At 44.1% G+C, this 18,422-nt stretch overlaps 1 protein-coding gene across 19 annotated transcripts in view; it reads right to left on the reverse strand.

The window, feature by feature from the left end:
* LOC101791773 (SET-binding protein) overlaps positions 1-18,422 on the reverse strand; it is a 323,956-nt gene that overhangs the window by 88,587 nt on the left and 216,947 nt on the right. For all 19 annotated transcript variants that reach the window (XR_005261408.2, XM_072030466.1, XM_072030468.1 and 16 more), the window contains one exon: positions 14,366-17,828. Coding sequence is in view for 18 of the 19 variants with exons in the window: in XM_072030466.1 (XP_071886567.1) it covers positions 14,366-17,828 (3,463 nt within the window). In the remaining variant the exon portion in view is untranslated. The remainder of the gene's footprint in view (positions 1-14,365; positions 17,829-18,422) is intronic.

Consider the following 18,422-nt stretch of genomic DNA (forward strand, 5'->3'; position numbering starts at 1 on the left):
TTATGGCAATTACTATGTTCTTATGAAATGTGGTAATTGAATAAAACACAGAAGTGCAGTACATCAAGCTGACACATGCTTATAGAAATACATGTGGATTATCAGCCTTCATGGCAACCGGATTTTTCTTGTTTGTGTGAATTTCACAAACCACATTTAAAAAAAAATCTTGCTCCTCCTTTTCTTTTATTCTTCTTCTTCCCATCCCCCTATTCAATTTTGTACTATTTTCTAGGATCTTTTAAACCAAGATTATACCCCACTGGCAAATTTTCCTATAGGAGTGTGATAGTCATCAAGAGAACAATATCATTTGAATGAATTAAGACTCTCTAAGGAATCCCTGTAAGAGATAGAAAATCTATAAAGTTCTTACTGAAAGGTAATCCAGCTTGTGCTTTGGTCTTTTAGAGTAAAATATTATGGTTGCTTTAGAGATTTGGAGTATTTCTAGTCATGGAAAAGGGAGCATCACTGCTTTCTTAGGCTATCAATATATATTTGTGAGGCAACAATAATTCTTCCAGTGTATTTCATGTTCCCATTCAAATGTTTTTACTTGTTTTAAACAAGGCAAGAATTAAAAAATGATAATACACTGACAACTAAAAATAAAGTAACTTGACAACTGAGTTAAAATAAGCACTGCTGCTAGCTTGATGTAAATAGGAGGTAGACCATATCCTAAAAATGACTTCTACTGCTTCTGGGCATAGCCACCCAGGGGAAGAAATGGCACCTGCCCTTCTTTAGTCATTTACTGGTTCTGGGGGAAAAATCTCTGGAGAGCAAATCCCTATCTGTAGAGAAAAGGTCAGTCCTGCTCTATTTCTGTCTTTGGTAACTCTGCATAACTTCATGGTTGACGTTGCAGTAAGAATTACTGACACTCATACACGATGCATTAAAGTCTGTTGCAATTAGCCGTTTCTCGCTCTGACACTGACCTTCTGGCATTAGCCCTCCCTGCACCTTGGTTTATCTGCCCATAAATGAGGGTAAAGATACTGACCTCTCTTGTAAAACCAGTCTGATTTACTGTGGAGAAGCACCCTGGACAAGCTAGGTAGAATAACACCCAGTAGCATGTGTACAGCCAGCACAAACTCCACTGTCTTGGCAACTCTGGTTGAGAGATGCAGTCTTGTGAGATTTGGTTTTTGTCTGAACTTGACTCAGAAAAGCCAGTTTACATAAGATACCATTGGCCACCAGACAGTTTACATCAGTACAATTTTACTTGGCTTCAAAGCATCTCCTATCCCCTGAATTAGCAATTGCTCTTGGGGGAAACAGTATATCATATCTTTGATGAGGACATAAGACATAAGGATGATAATAAGATAAGTGATGATGCTTCTTAGTTACACTTATGGCTTGGAAAAAGGAGTATTCTTCTGGCCATGGCCAAAGGTCATTAGTTTGGTCCAATTTAGTGAACCAAAGACAGGGCAATGCCAGGGGGCCAGATGGCAATGCCAGGACCCCTCTTGCACTGTGAGGAGCAAGAGCAGCTGCCTAGAACTCTGTTAAGCACATGAAAAGAGCTGCCCCTGGTGTAGGAGGCCTGATGACAGGGCCATAGCAGCCACCTGGATGGCCATCCAGCCTTCTTCTCCTGAGTCCATCTATTTCTGTTGGCTAGCTAAACAGCAGCATCCCTTGGGTGTTCAGTGGCATCACCCAGACTTACACTGTTTTGACATAAATATTCTCCTTCTCTCTTCTCCCCCCTTCCCCCTCTTAGCTGTGAAGCATCAACCTGTGTTTCACTTACCAGTGAAGGCAAAGTGCTTAGCAAGTAAGTTTATAGCATTCTTCATGAAGAATTTACATATAGATAAAATTAAATTTGACTTGCAATCTAATGAGCTATTTTGTAATTTAATCAAATGGTGTGACCTACCAAGGGACTTGGTCCAAAGAGGTTTGTGTGCTAATCCGATGCTAGGCACATGGGAGGACTTCGGGGATACCAACTTCTCTTGGGTGTCTTGCCCACCACTGAAACTGCAGTGCTATAATTAACACCAGTCATACAAGTGAAATGGAAGACCAAAAGCTACCTGGGGGAGTATAGTGCTCAGGATGAGCACCAGTGCCAGCCAGAACTATCACTGGGGAGTAATTAGGTCTTCTGCAAATCCTAGCAGGACCATCACATCTCCAGCCACCTTCTGGCACATTGCACTTAAACGCTGAGTGCTGAGTAACTGAGGACTCCAGTATAGATGGGGTAACATTGAGAAAAAGGGGGAAAAAAGAGAGAGACAGCAGCACTCTTGGAATGAGAAGCAATGTCTCTTCCTCAGAACATTTTACCCTGTGTAAATATATCAATACAATTTGCATTTTAAGTAAGCTTCTGCATGATTCACAGTGAATCAGAGGAAGCAGCTGCCCTGATCTGTGTCCAGGTATGGTGTGAAACTAAAGCAGAAGTGCCATCTAGTCATAATAATACACTTCATTTATAGACCTCATTTCATTTCCAACATCTCAAAGCCTTTCAAGCATTAATTAAGTAAAATCTTGCTACTGCCCTTTGAGTTAGGCAAGTACTATTATATCATTATATTTGTAGGTAAACGTGGAGACCCTGGAGGCTAGATTGAGACTGTCTGCTTTAGGCACTCAATTTAGATGTTGCAACACCTAAAAGAAATAGGTGCTTGGCTCCAGCAGAATGATTCACATCACTTAGGTCAGGTGCCTACGCAAACTACACAAGCAATGCAGGCTTGGATACCTCTGAAGCAGCACCCAAGCAAAACTCACACGTTTCACCCCTGACTGGTGGTGAGCTGTGGTGCCTCCATGGGATGACTTGGTGTGGCTGCACACAGCCATGTAGGTGGAGGCACTGGGAAACATTATTTTCAGGGCTGCGACTGGGTAAGGACTTAATGCGAAGCTCAACAGTGTGCATGCTTGCCTACGTGGGATTCAAAATGCAAATTCCCCTCTGAAAGGCAAGCACCTGTGCCATGGGGTAAGTGGGAGGAGGAAACACAAGATATTAAAGGTTTGAGCACTAATATGGAAACTGGAAAAGTAGAGATGTAGGCTGTACTGCCCAAGGGGGCTCACCCCTTGCCAGGGCAATACCAGGCTACAGGTGGGGCTGGGGTGGTGGCGCTGACCCCTCCTGCCACAGCCCAACTGCTCAGCAGCCAGAAAGGTAAGATGCAGAGGCTAGAGCGTGTCAGCCCAGTGGGAGGGGAGGTATTTTGCCTGAAAATCTTCTATTTTAGAGCTCTGACAGATGAAAGGCATGAGAACAGCTAGGTCAGGGGACAGGTAGTCCCTCATGTCCCAGGCTTAGCTGACACTTAGGAATGCCCAGGTGTTCCCACACTGCTAAACAGACTTTTTCCTTGTCCCTCTCCTATATTCTGATATCCAGATCCTCAATGCTCTGTACTTGTTAGTTGGCCATTAGGGAGCCTTTTGTTTAATCTGAGAGGAAAGCTGGCCATGGGCAAGCGGACAGTGTGCTCCAGGTACAGTACAGACATGCACCGCGCAACCTTGGCTCTCACCTGGTGCAACATTGCAATGCTAGCCTAAAGTCTCCAAACCCCCAGAATCCCTCTAGTCACTTCCCAGAGCACAAAGGAAGCAGGTGGCTGCAAACAGCCCCCATTCTGGCATCTATTTTAGAGTCAAATAAAAATAAAATTGAAAAGAGACATTGCCCAGTGGAGATCAGGATCAAGCACTGCACAGTGTAGGTTGGTCTGTCCACGCCAGGCACTCCCAGCTCTCAGCTGTGTGAATGCAAGCCAGCCTGTAACAAGAAAACCAGAGGCAAAGAATCTCTTTCTGATTTGGCCCACAAAAACAGTATAAATATGCCCCAAATTTGTCTTGTTGAAGTGTTTCATGCTAGCTGAATGTCACCTAAAACCAGTGGTTTTGGTCAGACTATGACTTAACGAAGTGGGCTCTTTTCAATACCTGGGGAAATACTAGCTCTGCACCATCATGACTCACAGGTCTGACTGCTGGTAGCTACACACCTAGCTGCTTTGAGCTTTCAATCACTGAACACATGTGAAACCATATGCTTATGTGCTTAAAGTACTCTTAAGTCTGAAATGCACGGCCCAGATTCATACACATGCTCAGATGAAACAGACATTCCCTGGGACTTAGACACTCCAATTCACTCACGTGTTGACTTCAGTAGACTCATGGATGGTCTCAATCACATCCACTGACTTATTCAGACTCTGCAGCATCTGAGAAGCAGAGCTGAGGAAAAGACTCAAGAGTCCTTAATCTGGGCTTGAGACTGATTTATAATCATTTTTACCTGCTAGGGGTTTCTTTAATCTCAGCAAGACTCTCTCCCGATTAGCAGGAGAGATGGAGAATTTGGGTTAACTGCTCTACCCACTCCTTAACAGAAGAGTGGCTCCTATTAGTGTTTTAGCAGTTGTCTTTTTATGCAAGGACTTGCAGAGCTGACTTGACTAAACTTTTAATGGGTATGCTTCTAGTGTGGGAGGAAACGTTAAGCACTGCTTATTGTTACTTAGAAATACACACCCAAATGCCATAGCTCTACCCAGAGTTCCCAAGCATCTAGCTACTTGATTATCTACCACAGCACACCATATCACACTTACAATCTTCCTTACCGCCTAAAGTCATGTCATGATACACAGTAGGAGCCAAAGAATGCTGGGTGTGCAAAATGCATGCATTGCTTCAGATTGCAGCGAATTCATTTAACAGGAGATCAGGCTACAACCAGTAATTTCAGTGCGGCAGATTTATCTGCTCTTCTTATTTACCAAGATGCTGTCTTGCCAGATCAAATCAATGAAATTGCAACAGATCGCCCAGTGCACCAACAGCAGCCAATGTCTGAAGAGCATTGCGGATAGGCAGCCCATTAAAAAATGTTCTGCCACATCTCTAGTGCTCAGTCTGTCCTGTTGGAAATAGTAAAGTTAAAGTTTTCCAGTGTACTTGGCTGAGTCAGAAGCACTTTTCAGCAGTCATGCACAGGCGCACATATTGACTGCCCTGGTAGCAGCAATTTTGGCCCAACCGTGCCAAGGGAGATGTGCTATTGTCCTTGGGTGCACTTCCTGAGGCCACGTGTGGAGTGTACACAGCTCCATCCTCAGCTGAGGTGGGAAACTTGTTCAAAGTGGTTTTGAAGTTTTGTTAAGAAGCAAAACAGGAAATGTGCATGAATCTGGAGTTTAACTATTTTTTGAACTACTTGCTCTCCCAGAGTATTTTTTTTAATAGAAAATAAACATCAAAATGACAAATATACTGCAACTCAACACATCCCAGGCCTTGGATAAGCCCAAGCATTTATCAGTCCAGACTGGACTTCAGGCAGCAAAGAGATCCTAGAATAGTCCAAGGAATTTTTCTTTTCTTTTTTAAGCAAACCAAGCATCTCAAACTTACTTAAGTGCTCTTATGCCAAGTAATCAGAGCTGGCACAGAAAACAACACTGACTGTTGCTCCCTTCCCTGCCTACACTGGAAGCAAGAAAGGCCGAAGACGCAGAGCTGAAATGTCAGCTTGTGCCCTCTGCAGAGACCTCGTACCCTCAGAGGAAGGACCACTGAGGGGCTCCTAAGAAATCAGTGAAAAGGACAACAAGCACATCAGTGGGGTAGAAGCTAAGGTGATCCTTCAGTCAGAGAAAGAGTTAATTCGAGAGCTACAGGCACTGTTCAGTTGATGGCATGGGTGAGTAAAGTCTCCTTTCTCCTGAAGCAAGGAGCGCAAGCCTGACTGTCACAGTGTGCCGAGCCCTACACGCATTCCTGCTATCAATGCTGAGGGTACCTGCTGTCCTTGCACTGCCCTCGTCCCTTTGGTCCCCAACCAAAGAGACGAGCCAGGCAGCCCAGGAGTGGCAAAGCCTTTCCATCACTGCTGGCCCCAGCATGGGACCTAACGCTAAAATCCTCCATCACAGGAGCTGCAGGCTGCCCTGCTCCTCTCCTCACTGGCATGCTGCTGATTCACGTACCGTGATATCACTGGGGAAAGTCTACCTAGATGCCTTCACCACTGTTTTTAGTGGTGTATAACATTGTATTTGGGTTGCAGTTTGTGATCAGATATGCTGATGTCATTCACATACAACCTCACTAAGACCTGCGAGTTACTCATAGATAGAATAAACCTTGGCTGTGCTGTATCTTGCCATTGGGATCAGCCAGGCGAGTTCCTCACAGTTTGCTCCCGGTTTATTTAAGCTGTCTGTGTGCTGCAGGAAACATCAGCTGCCTGAAGCTGTGTAGGGGCCTGGGGTGTCAGAGGAAACCACTGGCAGAAGCCAAGCTGGGAAGAGGAAGGGTGATGAGTGCTCCACACGTCTCTGGCAAGTGAAGTTCGCACCTGGCTCTTCTCCCATCCACTTCAAGTACTCATCATGGCTCTCTGCACCAGGATACTGCTTTTATCCCCCTTTTCCAGACAGATGCTGAGGTTTAATCCTGTTTAGATATTTTCTGGAGTCACATGAGAAAACTGCGATACGTAAGATAGGTCTCCAAACCCCACTCCACACATCAGTCCACCTCCACGTCTGTGCACGCACTGTCACATGTCACCTAGGTGCCACTGGGTCAAATCTTGCTACTGAAGAAAGGAAGGCGACTTATGCATGTGTTTGAATCGATATCCAATGAAATTTGTTCATTCCCCTAATTGTCCTTTCTCCCTGGTTGTCCCAGTATGTAAAGGTGCATCCATGAGCATACACACAAGACCTGGTCAGGATAGACATTCATAGTGTATCTCTGGGATGGTCAAATGAGAAAACTTTCATCAAATATAGTGTTGGACCCATTTCCACTATTCCTGAAATATATTCACTACAGAATAATGAACCAACCCTGTAACTCTGGATCTTTACAGATAAAATATATTTTATCTATTTATTATTATTTATGATTTATATTTATCATATCATCATATAATAATCATTATATTTATTATATCATTACATAATATTTATTATTATTATTTATATTTTATCTATATATTTTTAAATATTATTAATGGAAAATAATATAAAAATATAATACAAATACAAATAATATACAAATATCAGCAAAGTTTGATTACTAAGGCAGTTGACTACTCTTATTTGTCTGGGTCTTCCCTATACATTCAGAAGAAGAAATAATTTTACTCACTACTGAAAAGTAGTAAAACTTTGGGTGATTAAAGCTTCATGATAATAGTCTAGAAGTGCATATGCTGTTTCTGAAACAACAAAACCCTTGTGGTGGCTTTGCCAATATTTCACCATGTTTGTTTTTGCTCATAGCAAGTCCTGTTTTAAATCACAATAACACAGTCCTGTTTTTAAATCACAATAACACATTTGACTTCTGAGAGAGGATGACCAGAGATTTATTCTGTGCTGCATGGAAATGGCCCGTTCCAGCAGAAAACTGAGCCGTGGAGGGGAGTTTTGTCAGGGAAGAAAGCTCATCTGGATAAATGGCACTCCTCAGCAGCGCATGGTTGCTTATAAGTATGTTTGTACTGACATCAGATGAATGCTGTTCAACCACTTGATTGTCACTTCTCCCCTGTTCCAGCATTCCTCCTACTCTTCCTTTGGAAGGTTTAATCAACCAACATAAGGCTTTTTAACAGGAACAAGGACACTTTCAAGATAAAGACATTAAAACCAACTTTAAGCAATCACAGCGAAGAGTTGTGCATTTACTGAATGTGGTTTGGTATGTACGTATGTACACGTGGCACAGCCTCTCTTCCCCCCTCCAGTCTTAGGGCCAAACACTACTCACTGTGTGATGCCCATCCTTCACCTAAAGCTGGTGAAGCTTCAGTATTTCCTAAAGCTGGTAAAGCTTCAGTATTTCCTTCAGACTTAAACCAGCACCATACAGACTAGCTGAGAAGGAAAGGTCAAGTCAGAAGAAATTCATTCACTGCTGGACCTTAGGGGTGGAGTGGGTGGGGGGGCTTGTTACATTAACTTGTAAAGCATGTTTGTCATGCTAACTATCCAGCATTCAGAGACTGATGGTTACTACCTTCCTAATAGCTGCATAGGATTAACTTTATATTCCTGGAAATTTACTGTGCATGTTATCTGTGCTATATCTGATGAAACCCATGTACTTATTATCTGATCTTTCAGCCATGATGCCTAACATGCAAGCAAGACACCCTTTGTTTGTATACCTTTACCAATGACACAGACAGTGGGATCAAGTGCACCCTCAGCAAGTTTGCAGATGACACCAAGCTGAGTGGTGCAGTGATACAACAGAAGGAAGGGATGCCATCCAAAGGGACCTGGGCAAGGTTGAGAACTAGGCCCGTGTGAACCTAATGAGGTTCAACAAGTGCAAGGTGCCAGCAGTGTGGGCTTGCAACTCAGAAGGCTGACAATTCCTACTCTTTTCCAAGGCACAAGTTATAGCATTAAGACTGCTCATCAGCAGTTCAAGCCTCTTCTTCAGCACCACGTATGAAAGAGAAGCAGGCTGACATGCCAGGAAGCTGAGGAATTTGCCATGAGGACCTCTTTCAAACGCAGCTTTGCTCTCAGTCTCCCCAGACCAGCTGTGTCGCCAATCTGTGGCCTCTCCCTTGGTCCCTCACCTGGGGTTTTAGCATCAACTGGTGAGCAGATGAAAGGCTCAGCCATCTAGCTGTGCACAGTGCCTCAGGTCATGGAGTGCCAGAGGGGCCCCCATGTGTTGCAAATGCATGAGGTGCACCTCTGGCTGTGCAGAGCAGAGGGAGAGAGTCAACTCCAAGGCTTAGTGCACAACTGTGGTAGTTTTACCGTGCTGGGCAGCTAAACCCCACAACCGCTCTCTCACTCCCCCTCCTTAGATGAGGAGGGGAAGAAGTAAAGCAAAGAACAACTCACGGGTTGAGATAAGGATACTTTAATTAAAGGGAAATAATAATAATAATAATTAAAGAAAGATTATTATGAACTAAACAATTTAACTAAAGGGGAAAAAAAAAGGAAAGGGGAAAAGGGAGGGGGAAAAGGAAAAAAAAGGGAGGGAAACAAACAAATAAAACAAATGAAGGCTATGTGGAAGTGCAGAGGAAAGAAATTACTCTCTACTTCCCACAAATGAGCGATGATTGACCACGTCCTTGAAGCAGGGCCTCAACGCACGTAGCTGGTGTTCGGGAGGAGGACCAACGTTTTCACAACGAGAGCCCACCCCTCCCCTCTTCTTCCTGTTTCCACCTTTTATTGCTGAGTGTGACATCAGATGGTATGGAATATCCCTTTGGTTGGTTTACGTCAGTTGCCCTGGTGATGTTTCTCTTCTCACTTTTTGCCCACCCCCTAGGAGGGTTAGAGAGAGGCCCGATGCTGTGCCAGCACTGCTCAGCAGTAGACACAACCCTGGTGTGATAACACTGCTGTTCTAGCTACAGGTGCACAGCACAGCACTGTATAGGCTGCTGCAGGGAAAGTTAACGTTCCAGCCAGACCCAGTACAACAACACAGCTGGAAAGATCTCTTTACAGATGTGCTTGAGTGACAGTACAGGCTGTGGGAGGGCAGGGTCTGAAGCATCTGCTGCATCCTTGCCTACAGGCATGACCAATGCCACAAAGTAGTCATTTGTAGCAGCCAAATAAACATTTAGGTACCATTAACCAGTCTTTTTAAATACGGGAAGGTTGGGTGAGCACAAGGAATCTTGAAAAAAACCTCTGAAAAATGCAATAGGTAGAAACAGGTCACGGGGGAAGGAAGGGGAAGAGTTATTAACCAGTGTTTATGGAAAGGATCTCCAGAGCGATGGTGGAGAAACAGGCAGTGCATGTGGAAAACAGCCACACTGCACTTTTAACTTCAACAGGTTCCAAGATGTACCAAATGAGACAGAGCTCACAAGGTCCTCTCTAGAGAATGCCCAGGGACAGCCCAAGCTGGTGCTGTTCAGGGAATGGGACAAGCCTGCTGCAGCCAAGCAAGGTGGCTAGTGGCACTCCCTGCGTGGGACCTGGCCCTCTTGCAGAGATTTCCAGCTCCTACAGAAAGAAAGAAAGATGGCTTATCCTAACATTTCTAGGTCACAAAATTATACACAGGCTTCAGGGTTATATGGCAGGGCTATTTGCTACCATATGCATTGCCAATGCATAGCAGCAGGGGATGCTGTTTTTTTTTTCAGAAATGGCTAAGTGCTGTTATAACACAGGTAATAATGATAAAAATAGCAGCAATACAATGACACCTGCACCAGCACACTACAACAAAGCTAACTGCAAAGCCTAAATGCTGAAGAGCACTAAATGGTCCTCTCATAGCTCTTGTCACAGATATCTTTACACAGGGTGGGTGGGTTTTGCTCCATATTTCATCTCCAACAACATGCCATGAAGTTGCAAATGGCATTCCTGAGCATGCCAAAATGCCCATGCAGTACAGATAAACACTGAAATGATGATATAAATCTATTTTCAGCTTTCATCTAAATATTTAGGATGTCTCCTCTTATCCCTGTTACTTATTACTTTTATATTGTGAAACCAATTGTGAAAGATGACAAATATAGGATGGCAGGAACAATCAGGCTATGGAATTCCCTCTTGGGACAGAGCCGTGTTCTCATGTGGTGCCTTTTTTTCCCCCCCTTCCTTTTACCTTATATTTTTATGATTAGACAACCACTGTTTAGCCACCTCAGGGAAATGCAAGGTGAATTAGGAGAATATTGCCAAGGTTATCATGGAAAAGTTTAATCTCTCCTCAGTGGAAACCAGTTAATAGCTACGGCTAGACTGAAGTATGGACCTCTGTTGGGAATCCCAGTGAAGGTCAAAGGCAGAGAGGAAAAAAGCTGCATGGAGATCTTAGACAGTCATAAGCAGACAGATGTTCCTAGGCTTTAATGGGCAGTCTTGGCTCCAGGCATTTCTTGGCAGAGTTGTTTAGTTTTAGTATTTTTCCTTGTAGTGCAAGGTATGGCTCTGGTTAGCTGGCTCTGGTTAGTTAACTGCTGATGATTTTTCCATCTAAATAATAGTTTGACAATGAAGAAACCAGTTCATAATCTGTGACATGATGGATTAGGTCATGGGGAATGTTGTGCAGTTGTAATCATGAAGAACAAAAAATAAAAATAATAATTCTGGTTTAAATGAGAACCAGTTTTACAAGTTTAAACAGCAAATCTGATGAAGCTCCTATTGCAAGTTCTACCACTCCATCTTATGTTTTTATTGTCATGGACAATAAACAGAAGGAAAATTACAGGAAATAGACTTTTTCTTGACAAATTATATTTCCAAATCAGCCTGGTGGGGATTATGCCCCTAATTTGGAAACTCTTTTGAGTTCACCAGTGCAGAGAATTTTTTCTTGACAATCTGCTGTGCTTAAGTGAGATAAGTTAAATTGGGAAAATAGGCTCAGCAAACATCTTCTTCTCAGAAGGGAAAGAGGCTACAAATCCAACTGTTATCAGACTGTGAAATCAGTGACTTTCAGTGGACAACTGCAAAAAAGCCCCATCAAAAATTCTGAAGACTTTTAACCCTTGTTTGCTGGGACACAGCTTCCTTACTGCAATAGCTACCACATCGCTTGCCAGAGAAGAATTTTGTTATTTGACAGGCATGTAGCAACCCTGACGTAGCCAGGGACTGAATTCAGTCTCTTCCTATGTTTCAAAGTGTCTAATTTCTGGGTGTCACAACTCGTCTGATATAATGTGATATTGTGAATGGGAATGTTTCCATAGGATAAGCTCTCATTTTAGACTGCTTTTCATTAGAATAGCACAGACCCTGGTCTCAGTGAAGGAAATGGAAATGTCTAGGTGGCTTAAATATGAGCAAACCTTGGATCTCAATCTAATACAAGTCAATAAAAAAATTAAGAGCCTCACATTGGCAGGTTATACATATTCCCTGCTCCCTCTGTGTTCTCTGCTGATTCGCTTTTCTTTTTGAAGGCTATGAATTATGTTTCTTTGAAGCTCTTTTTTAGCACATCAGAATCCCATCCATTGTTGGTTGGTTCAGTAAAGCTCACCCTTTTCCAGAACCAAGAGTGAAATCTGCTTTGTGATAAATATCTGATGGTGCAGGAGCTCTGGGCTTGCTCCCAAGCTAAATTCATTTATATTGCAGCAAAACACCTGCCTCTGTGCCATCACAAATGCAGCTCCCTACTGTAAAGTACAATTCAGTCTTTCAGACAAGATTCAGATTCACAGAATCACAGAATCATCTAGGTTGGAAGAGACCTCCAAGATCACCTAGTCCAACCTCTGACCTAACACTAACAAGTCCTCCACTAAACCATATCACCAAGCTCTACATCTAAACGTCTTTTAAAGACCTCCAGGGATGGTGACACCACCACTTCCCTGGGCAGCCCATTCCAGTGCCTATCAACACTTTCGGTAAAGAAGTTCTTCCTAATATCCAACCTAAACCTCCCCTGGTGCAACTTGAGCCCATTCTCCCTCATCCTGTCACCAGGCACATGGGAGAACAGACCAACCCCAACCTCGCTACAGCCTCCTTTAAGGTATCTGTAGAGAGCAATAAGGTTGCCCCTGAGCCACCTTTTCTCCAGGCTGAACAAGCCCAGCTCCCTCAGCTGATCCTTGTAGGACTTGTTCTCCAGACCCCTCACCAGCTTTGTTGCCCTTCTCTGGACTCTCTCAAGCACCTCCATGTCCTTCTTGTAGTGAGGAGCCCAAAACTGAACACAGTACTCGAGGTGCGGCCTCACCAGAGCCGAGTACAGGGGGACAATCACTTCCCTAGCCCTGCTGGCCACACTATTTCTGATACAAGCCAGGATGCTGTTGGCCTTCTTGGCCACCTGAGCACACTGTTGTCTCATATTCAGCCAACTATCAACCAATACTCCCAGGTCCTTCTCCGCCAGGCAGCTTTCTAAGCACTCATCTCCCAGCCTGTAGCACTGCTTGGGGTTATTGTGCCCCAGGTGCAGGACCCAGCACTTGGCTGTGTTGAACTTCATACAGTTGGCCTCAGCCCATCGATCCAGCCTATCCAGATCCTCCTGAAGAGCCTTCCTACCCTCGAGCAGATCAACACATGCACCTAACTCCATTTAACTCCATTCACCACAACTCTATGGGCCCGGCTATCCAGCCAGTTTTTAACCCAATGAAGTGTACACCAGTCCAAGCCATGAGCAGCCAGTTTCTTGAGGAGAATGTTGTGGGGAACGGTGTCAAAAGCCTTGCTGAAGTCAAGGTAGACCACATCCACAGCCTTTCCCTCATCCATCCAGCGTGTCACTTTGTCATAGAATAAGATCAGGTTCCTCAGGCAGGACCTGCCTTTCATAAACCCATGCTGACTGGGCCTGATCACCTGCTTGCCCTGCAAGTGCCGCGTGATGACACTCAAGATAATCTGCTCCATGAGCTTCCCTGGCACTGAGGTCAAATTGACAGGCCTATAGTTCCCCGGGTCTACCTTCTGGCCCTTCTTGTAGATGGGCATCACATTTGCTAGCCGCCAGTTGACTGGGACCTCCCCCGATAGCCAGGACTGCTGATAAATGATGGAAAGCGGCTTGGCCAGTTCTTCTGCCAGTTCTCTCAGTAACCTCAGGTGGATCCCATCTGGCCCTATCGACTTGAGCACATCCAAGTGCCGTAGCAGGTCGCCAACCATTTCTTCGTGGATAGTGAGGGCCACATTCAGATCCCCATCCCCTTCCGCCAGCTCAGGGTACTGGGTATCTAGAGAACAACTGGTCTTGCCGCTATAGCCTGAGGCAAAGAATTCCTTTCCCTAACACTGCAGGAGAGGAACAGATGTCGTTAACATCCAAAAGAGCTTCCTCCCTTCCCTTCCTATATACCCAGCTTGCATTTCCAAGTCATGTGTCCTCAAACTCTTCAGAGTCACAATTGGCTAGGGTTTATTGTTTTCATGACACCAATCCCTCCCACACTTTTGTACACTTTGTGGGCCAGAGTGAAGACTGCTCAGTACCGTGGCTGTACTCCCAAAGGCTGGGCAATGATAATCACCCCAAGACATCAGATCCCAGTAGGAAGGATGCCTACTTTTCCAACAGGCATTGCAATTGCTGCTGTTGCAGAACACAATGGCCAGATTTTTGGAGGATTTTTGGTCCAAACAAGGATAAATATGCAAAGGCAAGAGAAATATTTATGAAAATTCTGGGTAACAACTCAAATACTTCTAAAAGGTTTCAGCTTAACACATGACCAAAATGGGATGTGACTGCAAAAATAAGTTAGTGATTCAAACATAGTTGTTGGAAACAGCAAGTCCCTCTGTTCAGCATTAAAATTAAAATGCAGTAAGGTAAAATAGAATAAAATGGAGCTTACCTGAAGAGGACAAAGAATCATAAGTGCTTCTGTCCTTCCTATTTGTCCTGAAGGGCTGAATGTCTTTTTCCCTGTAAGTTCCAAACCCTTCAAAGCTTCTTCTTTTATTCCCACTTGCATAATTGTCCCGTTTCTCACTTGAGGAATTCATTTCACCAAACATGTCCAGAGACTCTGATCTTACATTACTCTCAGTATTACTAGAGTATCTTTTTGTGCAAGAGTCAATGGGATCATTGCTCGAGTCACTTTTTTCTTTACTCTGTGTCCACTGCTGGGCATCAGAAAATGATAACGTAGACAGTGTATCCACTTCGAAATTACTCTTTGAGCCTTTGTGCCCAGTTTCACAATGCTGGTGATTCTGCTTCTCCTTATGCTTGCTTTTCTCATTGAGCAAGGACAGATCTTTATCTGAGCCACTTAGCCTTTCATTGATCGCATGGCTGGAGAAGCCAGTGGACTTGCTATCAAAGATATCGTTCAGATCTTCATGCATCCCCAATATCCACTCAGCCTTATGCTTGTGCCTATGTTTGTGTTTCCTTTTGTGAAGTCGGACACTTGAAAAGCTTGTTCCTCCAACCTTTGGAGGGACCAAAGAGGACTGCATGTCTCCAAGGCCCATTCCCACAGATGTTTGTAGGTGCACTGCATGTTTTGTTTTATGCTTGGCAGTGGTGGACATCTTCATATGAGAGCTCACATGGAATTGGGGTGGGGGCACAGTAGGTCTCATAAATGGGGAAGCTGCTCCGAGTGTGTGAGACAGGTACAAAGGAGCTGGATACTGACCATAGTAACCAAGATTCATCATAGGCATTGATGTGTAAGGCATTCCATAGGGTGCATAGTAACTCCCACTGGGAATAGGGTAACCAAACCCTTGTAAAAAAGGCACCTTTGTCATGGTGTCATTGGTTTTGGCAGGTCTACCACGCTTCTTAGATTTCATGTCAGAGGTCCTGTGAAGATAGAGCAATGGGTCATACTGGATATATGGCACAGGACAGTAGTGATCAAAATTAATCCTGAAGATGCTGGGATATGGATTTTCATGATAAAATGTGTAACTTCGATGGGAAATCCTGAACACTTGAAACTTATTGATGAGTTCCTCAAGGTCTGCCAGAAACTGGAGGTCATCTCTATTCTGCAGGCTTTTCCTTTTCCTCTTGTGCTTTGGCTTTTTAATGCTCTCATGAGAGAGAAAGTTATCCGTAATTAGATGCTTCTGCCGGTGACCATGCCTGTTCTTTGTGCTGGTGTCGGATGGGATAGCCTCTGGATTGTCCAGGCTGCAGAAATCAAAGGAGTATCTCCGGCGAGATTCTGAACTTTTCTCAGCTTGGTCAGAAGTGCTGTTGTTGTCTGTACCTATTCCACTGTCGCTTGGTATGGTTTCCTCGCTGTGAGACTCACTCACTGGCGATAGCGTGACTTCTTTCAGAGAACCTATTTCACAGAGGTGGGAAGGTGAATTAGCCATTAACCTGGGTGGAGACAGCTTCCAAGTTCCACTGAGCATTCCTTTCTGGGTTTTTGTAGGAAGAGCACTGATAGGTTGAAGATTTGGCATAGTTTTTAACTCTGAAAAATTTGTTTCAGTACTTGCAGGGCTAAGGTTGCCATTAGTCCCCACTAACTGTGTCGAAAGCTGATGAATAGTTGCTGGTGACAATGCCACAAGTGATTGCAAGTTGGAAGGCACTGCTGGGTTTTCTGGCTGGCTAGAAACAGGCCTTGAGTGCTTGATGGCTGTCTTAGGTTCTTCTGGTTGAGGCTGCAGCTCTGCTCTTGGCTTCCTACCCCGTTTTTTACCAATGTAGATAGTCCCCCTCTTGCTGACATTGATCTGCTTCCCTAGTCTGGCATCAATGGTTGTTGGCTCAGCACTAGATGGTGGCTGGACTTTTGCTTTCAGAGCTATGCTGCTGGAGCAGGAGGACAAGATCTGATTGAGAATATTCTTCCTCTCAAGGGTCTTCATCTTGTTAATGGTCTTGATAGTCTTCTTATCCAAGACCCCAAGCTTCCCAACCTTTTTGTGAAACTTGAGTTCACCGATGGACTTGTCTTCTCCTGGGATCATCTGGGCTAACTTGGCCAGATTCCGTCTCCTCTTCCTTTTCTTTGTTCCTGGAAATTCACGATTGATTGGACTCACTGGGCTGGTAGAGGTTCCCTCATGAATGGTTTCAACAGTGAGCAAAGGCTGTTTCTTTGGTCGTCCTCTTTTTTTCTTGACAGGTGTGATCACAGTAAGACTGTCTGTATTGGTATACAGAGGGCTGGATGGTGTGATGGGATAGGCTGAAGGAGGCTCCACCATCAGCTTCTCAGATACTGTCATGGAAATCTCCTGAAGGATAGATTTAGGTTTGCTGCAGGTCCATCGCCTCTTAGCTGCAAGTTTGGGGTGCTGGACCTCAGATAATTTGCTAGCTGTGGGAAGATTGGTGGATAGGAGAGTGGATGTCACAGTTACAGATTTTCTGAGTCTGGTGGCACTGTTGAGGGAAGCTTTGTCAGTAAGCACACTGCTGTCAACAGCTACTAAGGGGGACTCATTTTCAATCACTTTCCCTGGCTTTGTGGCTCGAAGATCTTTTTTACTCCCCTCTGACTGAGAACTAGTCCTGTTTGCTACTTCACTGCTCATAGCAAGTGCAGAAGGCAGGCTTTTCTCCTGGATAGTTTTCTCCATGGAAGATTTTGTAGATTGCCTTTTTTTCCTTTTGTGGCCAGATGTATCTGTTGTCAGAGAATTTATTGGGATAGCAATTTGTACATGACTAGTGTCACTTTCACAACTGCTAGCAGAAGTGGGATTCTGCATCGAGGGTGATGCATCCAACACAGTGTCCATCGAGTAAGACTCCTTTTTTCCTTCCATGCTGTCATGGGATTTACTATCAAATGCTTTCTGAGCACTCTTCACCCATTCAATGTCTGCAGTTTGGATGGTTTGACTTATCAAGTCCTTTTTGCTGGACTTCTTCTTTGTACTCCCAGCAGGCTGATCGGGGGCCTCCAGCTGCACTCCTCCCTCTTGATTACCAAGAGGCAACAGCCCATGGCACTCAGAAGCGCTGCTTGGCTGGGCAGACACACTAATGTTGTTGGGTGATGGGACTGTACTGCATATGGCAAGCTCTTTGCTGCTGGCCGACAGCTGCCCCCATGTGCTACTGGCACAGGACTTCTTTGCTTGGGATTTGCTGAAGGAAACTCCTGGCTCTGGGGTGGTGACCTTGGTGGAACTAACTGCTTCTAGACTGGGTTCTGTGTTGATGAAGCAACTTTGAGAAGTGGATAATGTGTCTGACCTTGCTGACCAGTCAAGATGGTGCTGGTTGCTACTTTTCTGATGTTGCTTTGATTTTAAGGTGTCACCAGTGAAGTCTTGTTGGAGGCCTGGATCATAGTGCAGAGCAGAATGCTTTTGTGGCCTGTCATATACCTGGAAGGTAGAAGAAAAAAATAGGAAAAAAGTTAGTTTATCAGTCCAGTCACAACCACTGGCTGCAGCTCTTTCATTGTACAGTGAATAACAGCTCCTCTAAGCTGAGGTCCTCATAAGGGTTAGCAGCCTTTATAAAATACTTCAGTCAAATTTGTTTTTAGATTCATGCACTGTAAACAAGTTTTGTTTTCCCATTCTAAAAACAATAGAAATACTTCTAGAAATAGAAACAATAGAAATACTTCTATAAATGCTAATTTGCTGAGGAAACATCTTCTATTGATTTTTAATTTAAAAAACAAGTAAAATATTCCTTTTCAATGGATAAATGGTGTAACTCGGCCTCCTGGTGAGAATCTCTTTTTCCTTAAACATAATCCCTTGCAGAACTTGATGATCAGAATTAAGCCCATTGTAAATAACAAGAATGCAGAATTATCTAGGAAGTTACAACAAGAGGAAAACCCATGAGTTCACTTCCCCATGAAGCCAAAATCTGCAAAAATATACTTCCTTTAATTTTCGCTTAGAAGTCATCCCCACAAAATCAGTGCTTAAAAGCGAGAAGCATAGCATCAAGTGTGTTGGGTA

The sequence above is a fragment of the Anas platyrhynchos genome, chromosome W (assembly GCF_047663525.1).
Source record: "Anas platyrhynchos isolate ZD024472 breed Pekin duck chromosome W, IASCAAS_PekinDuck_T2T, whole genome shotgun sequence".
Lineage (NCBI taxonomy): Eukaryota > Metazoa > Chordata > Aves > Anseriformes > Anatidae > Anas > Anas platyrhynchos.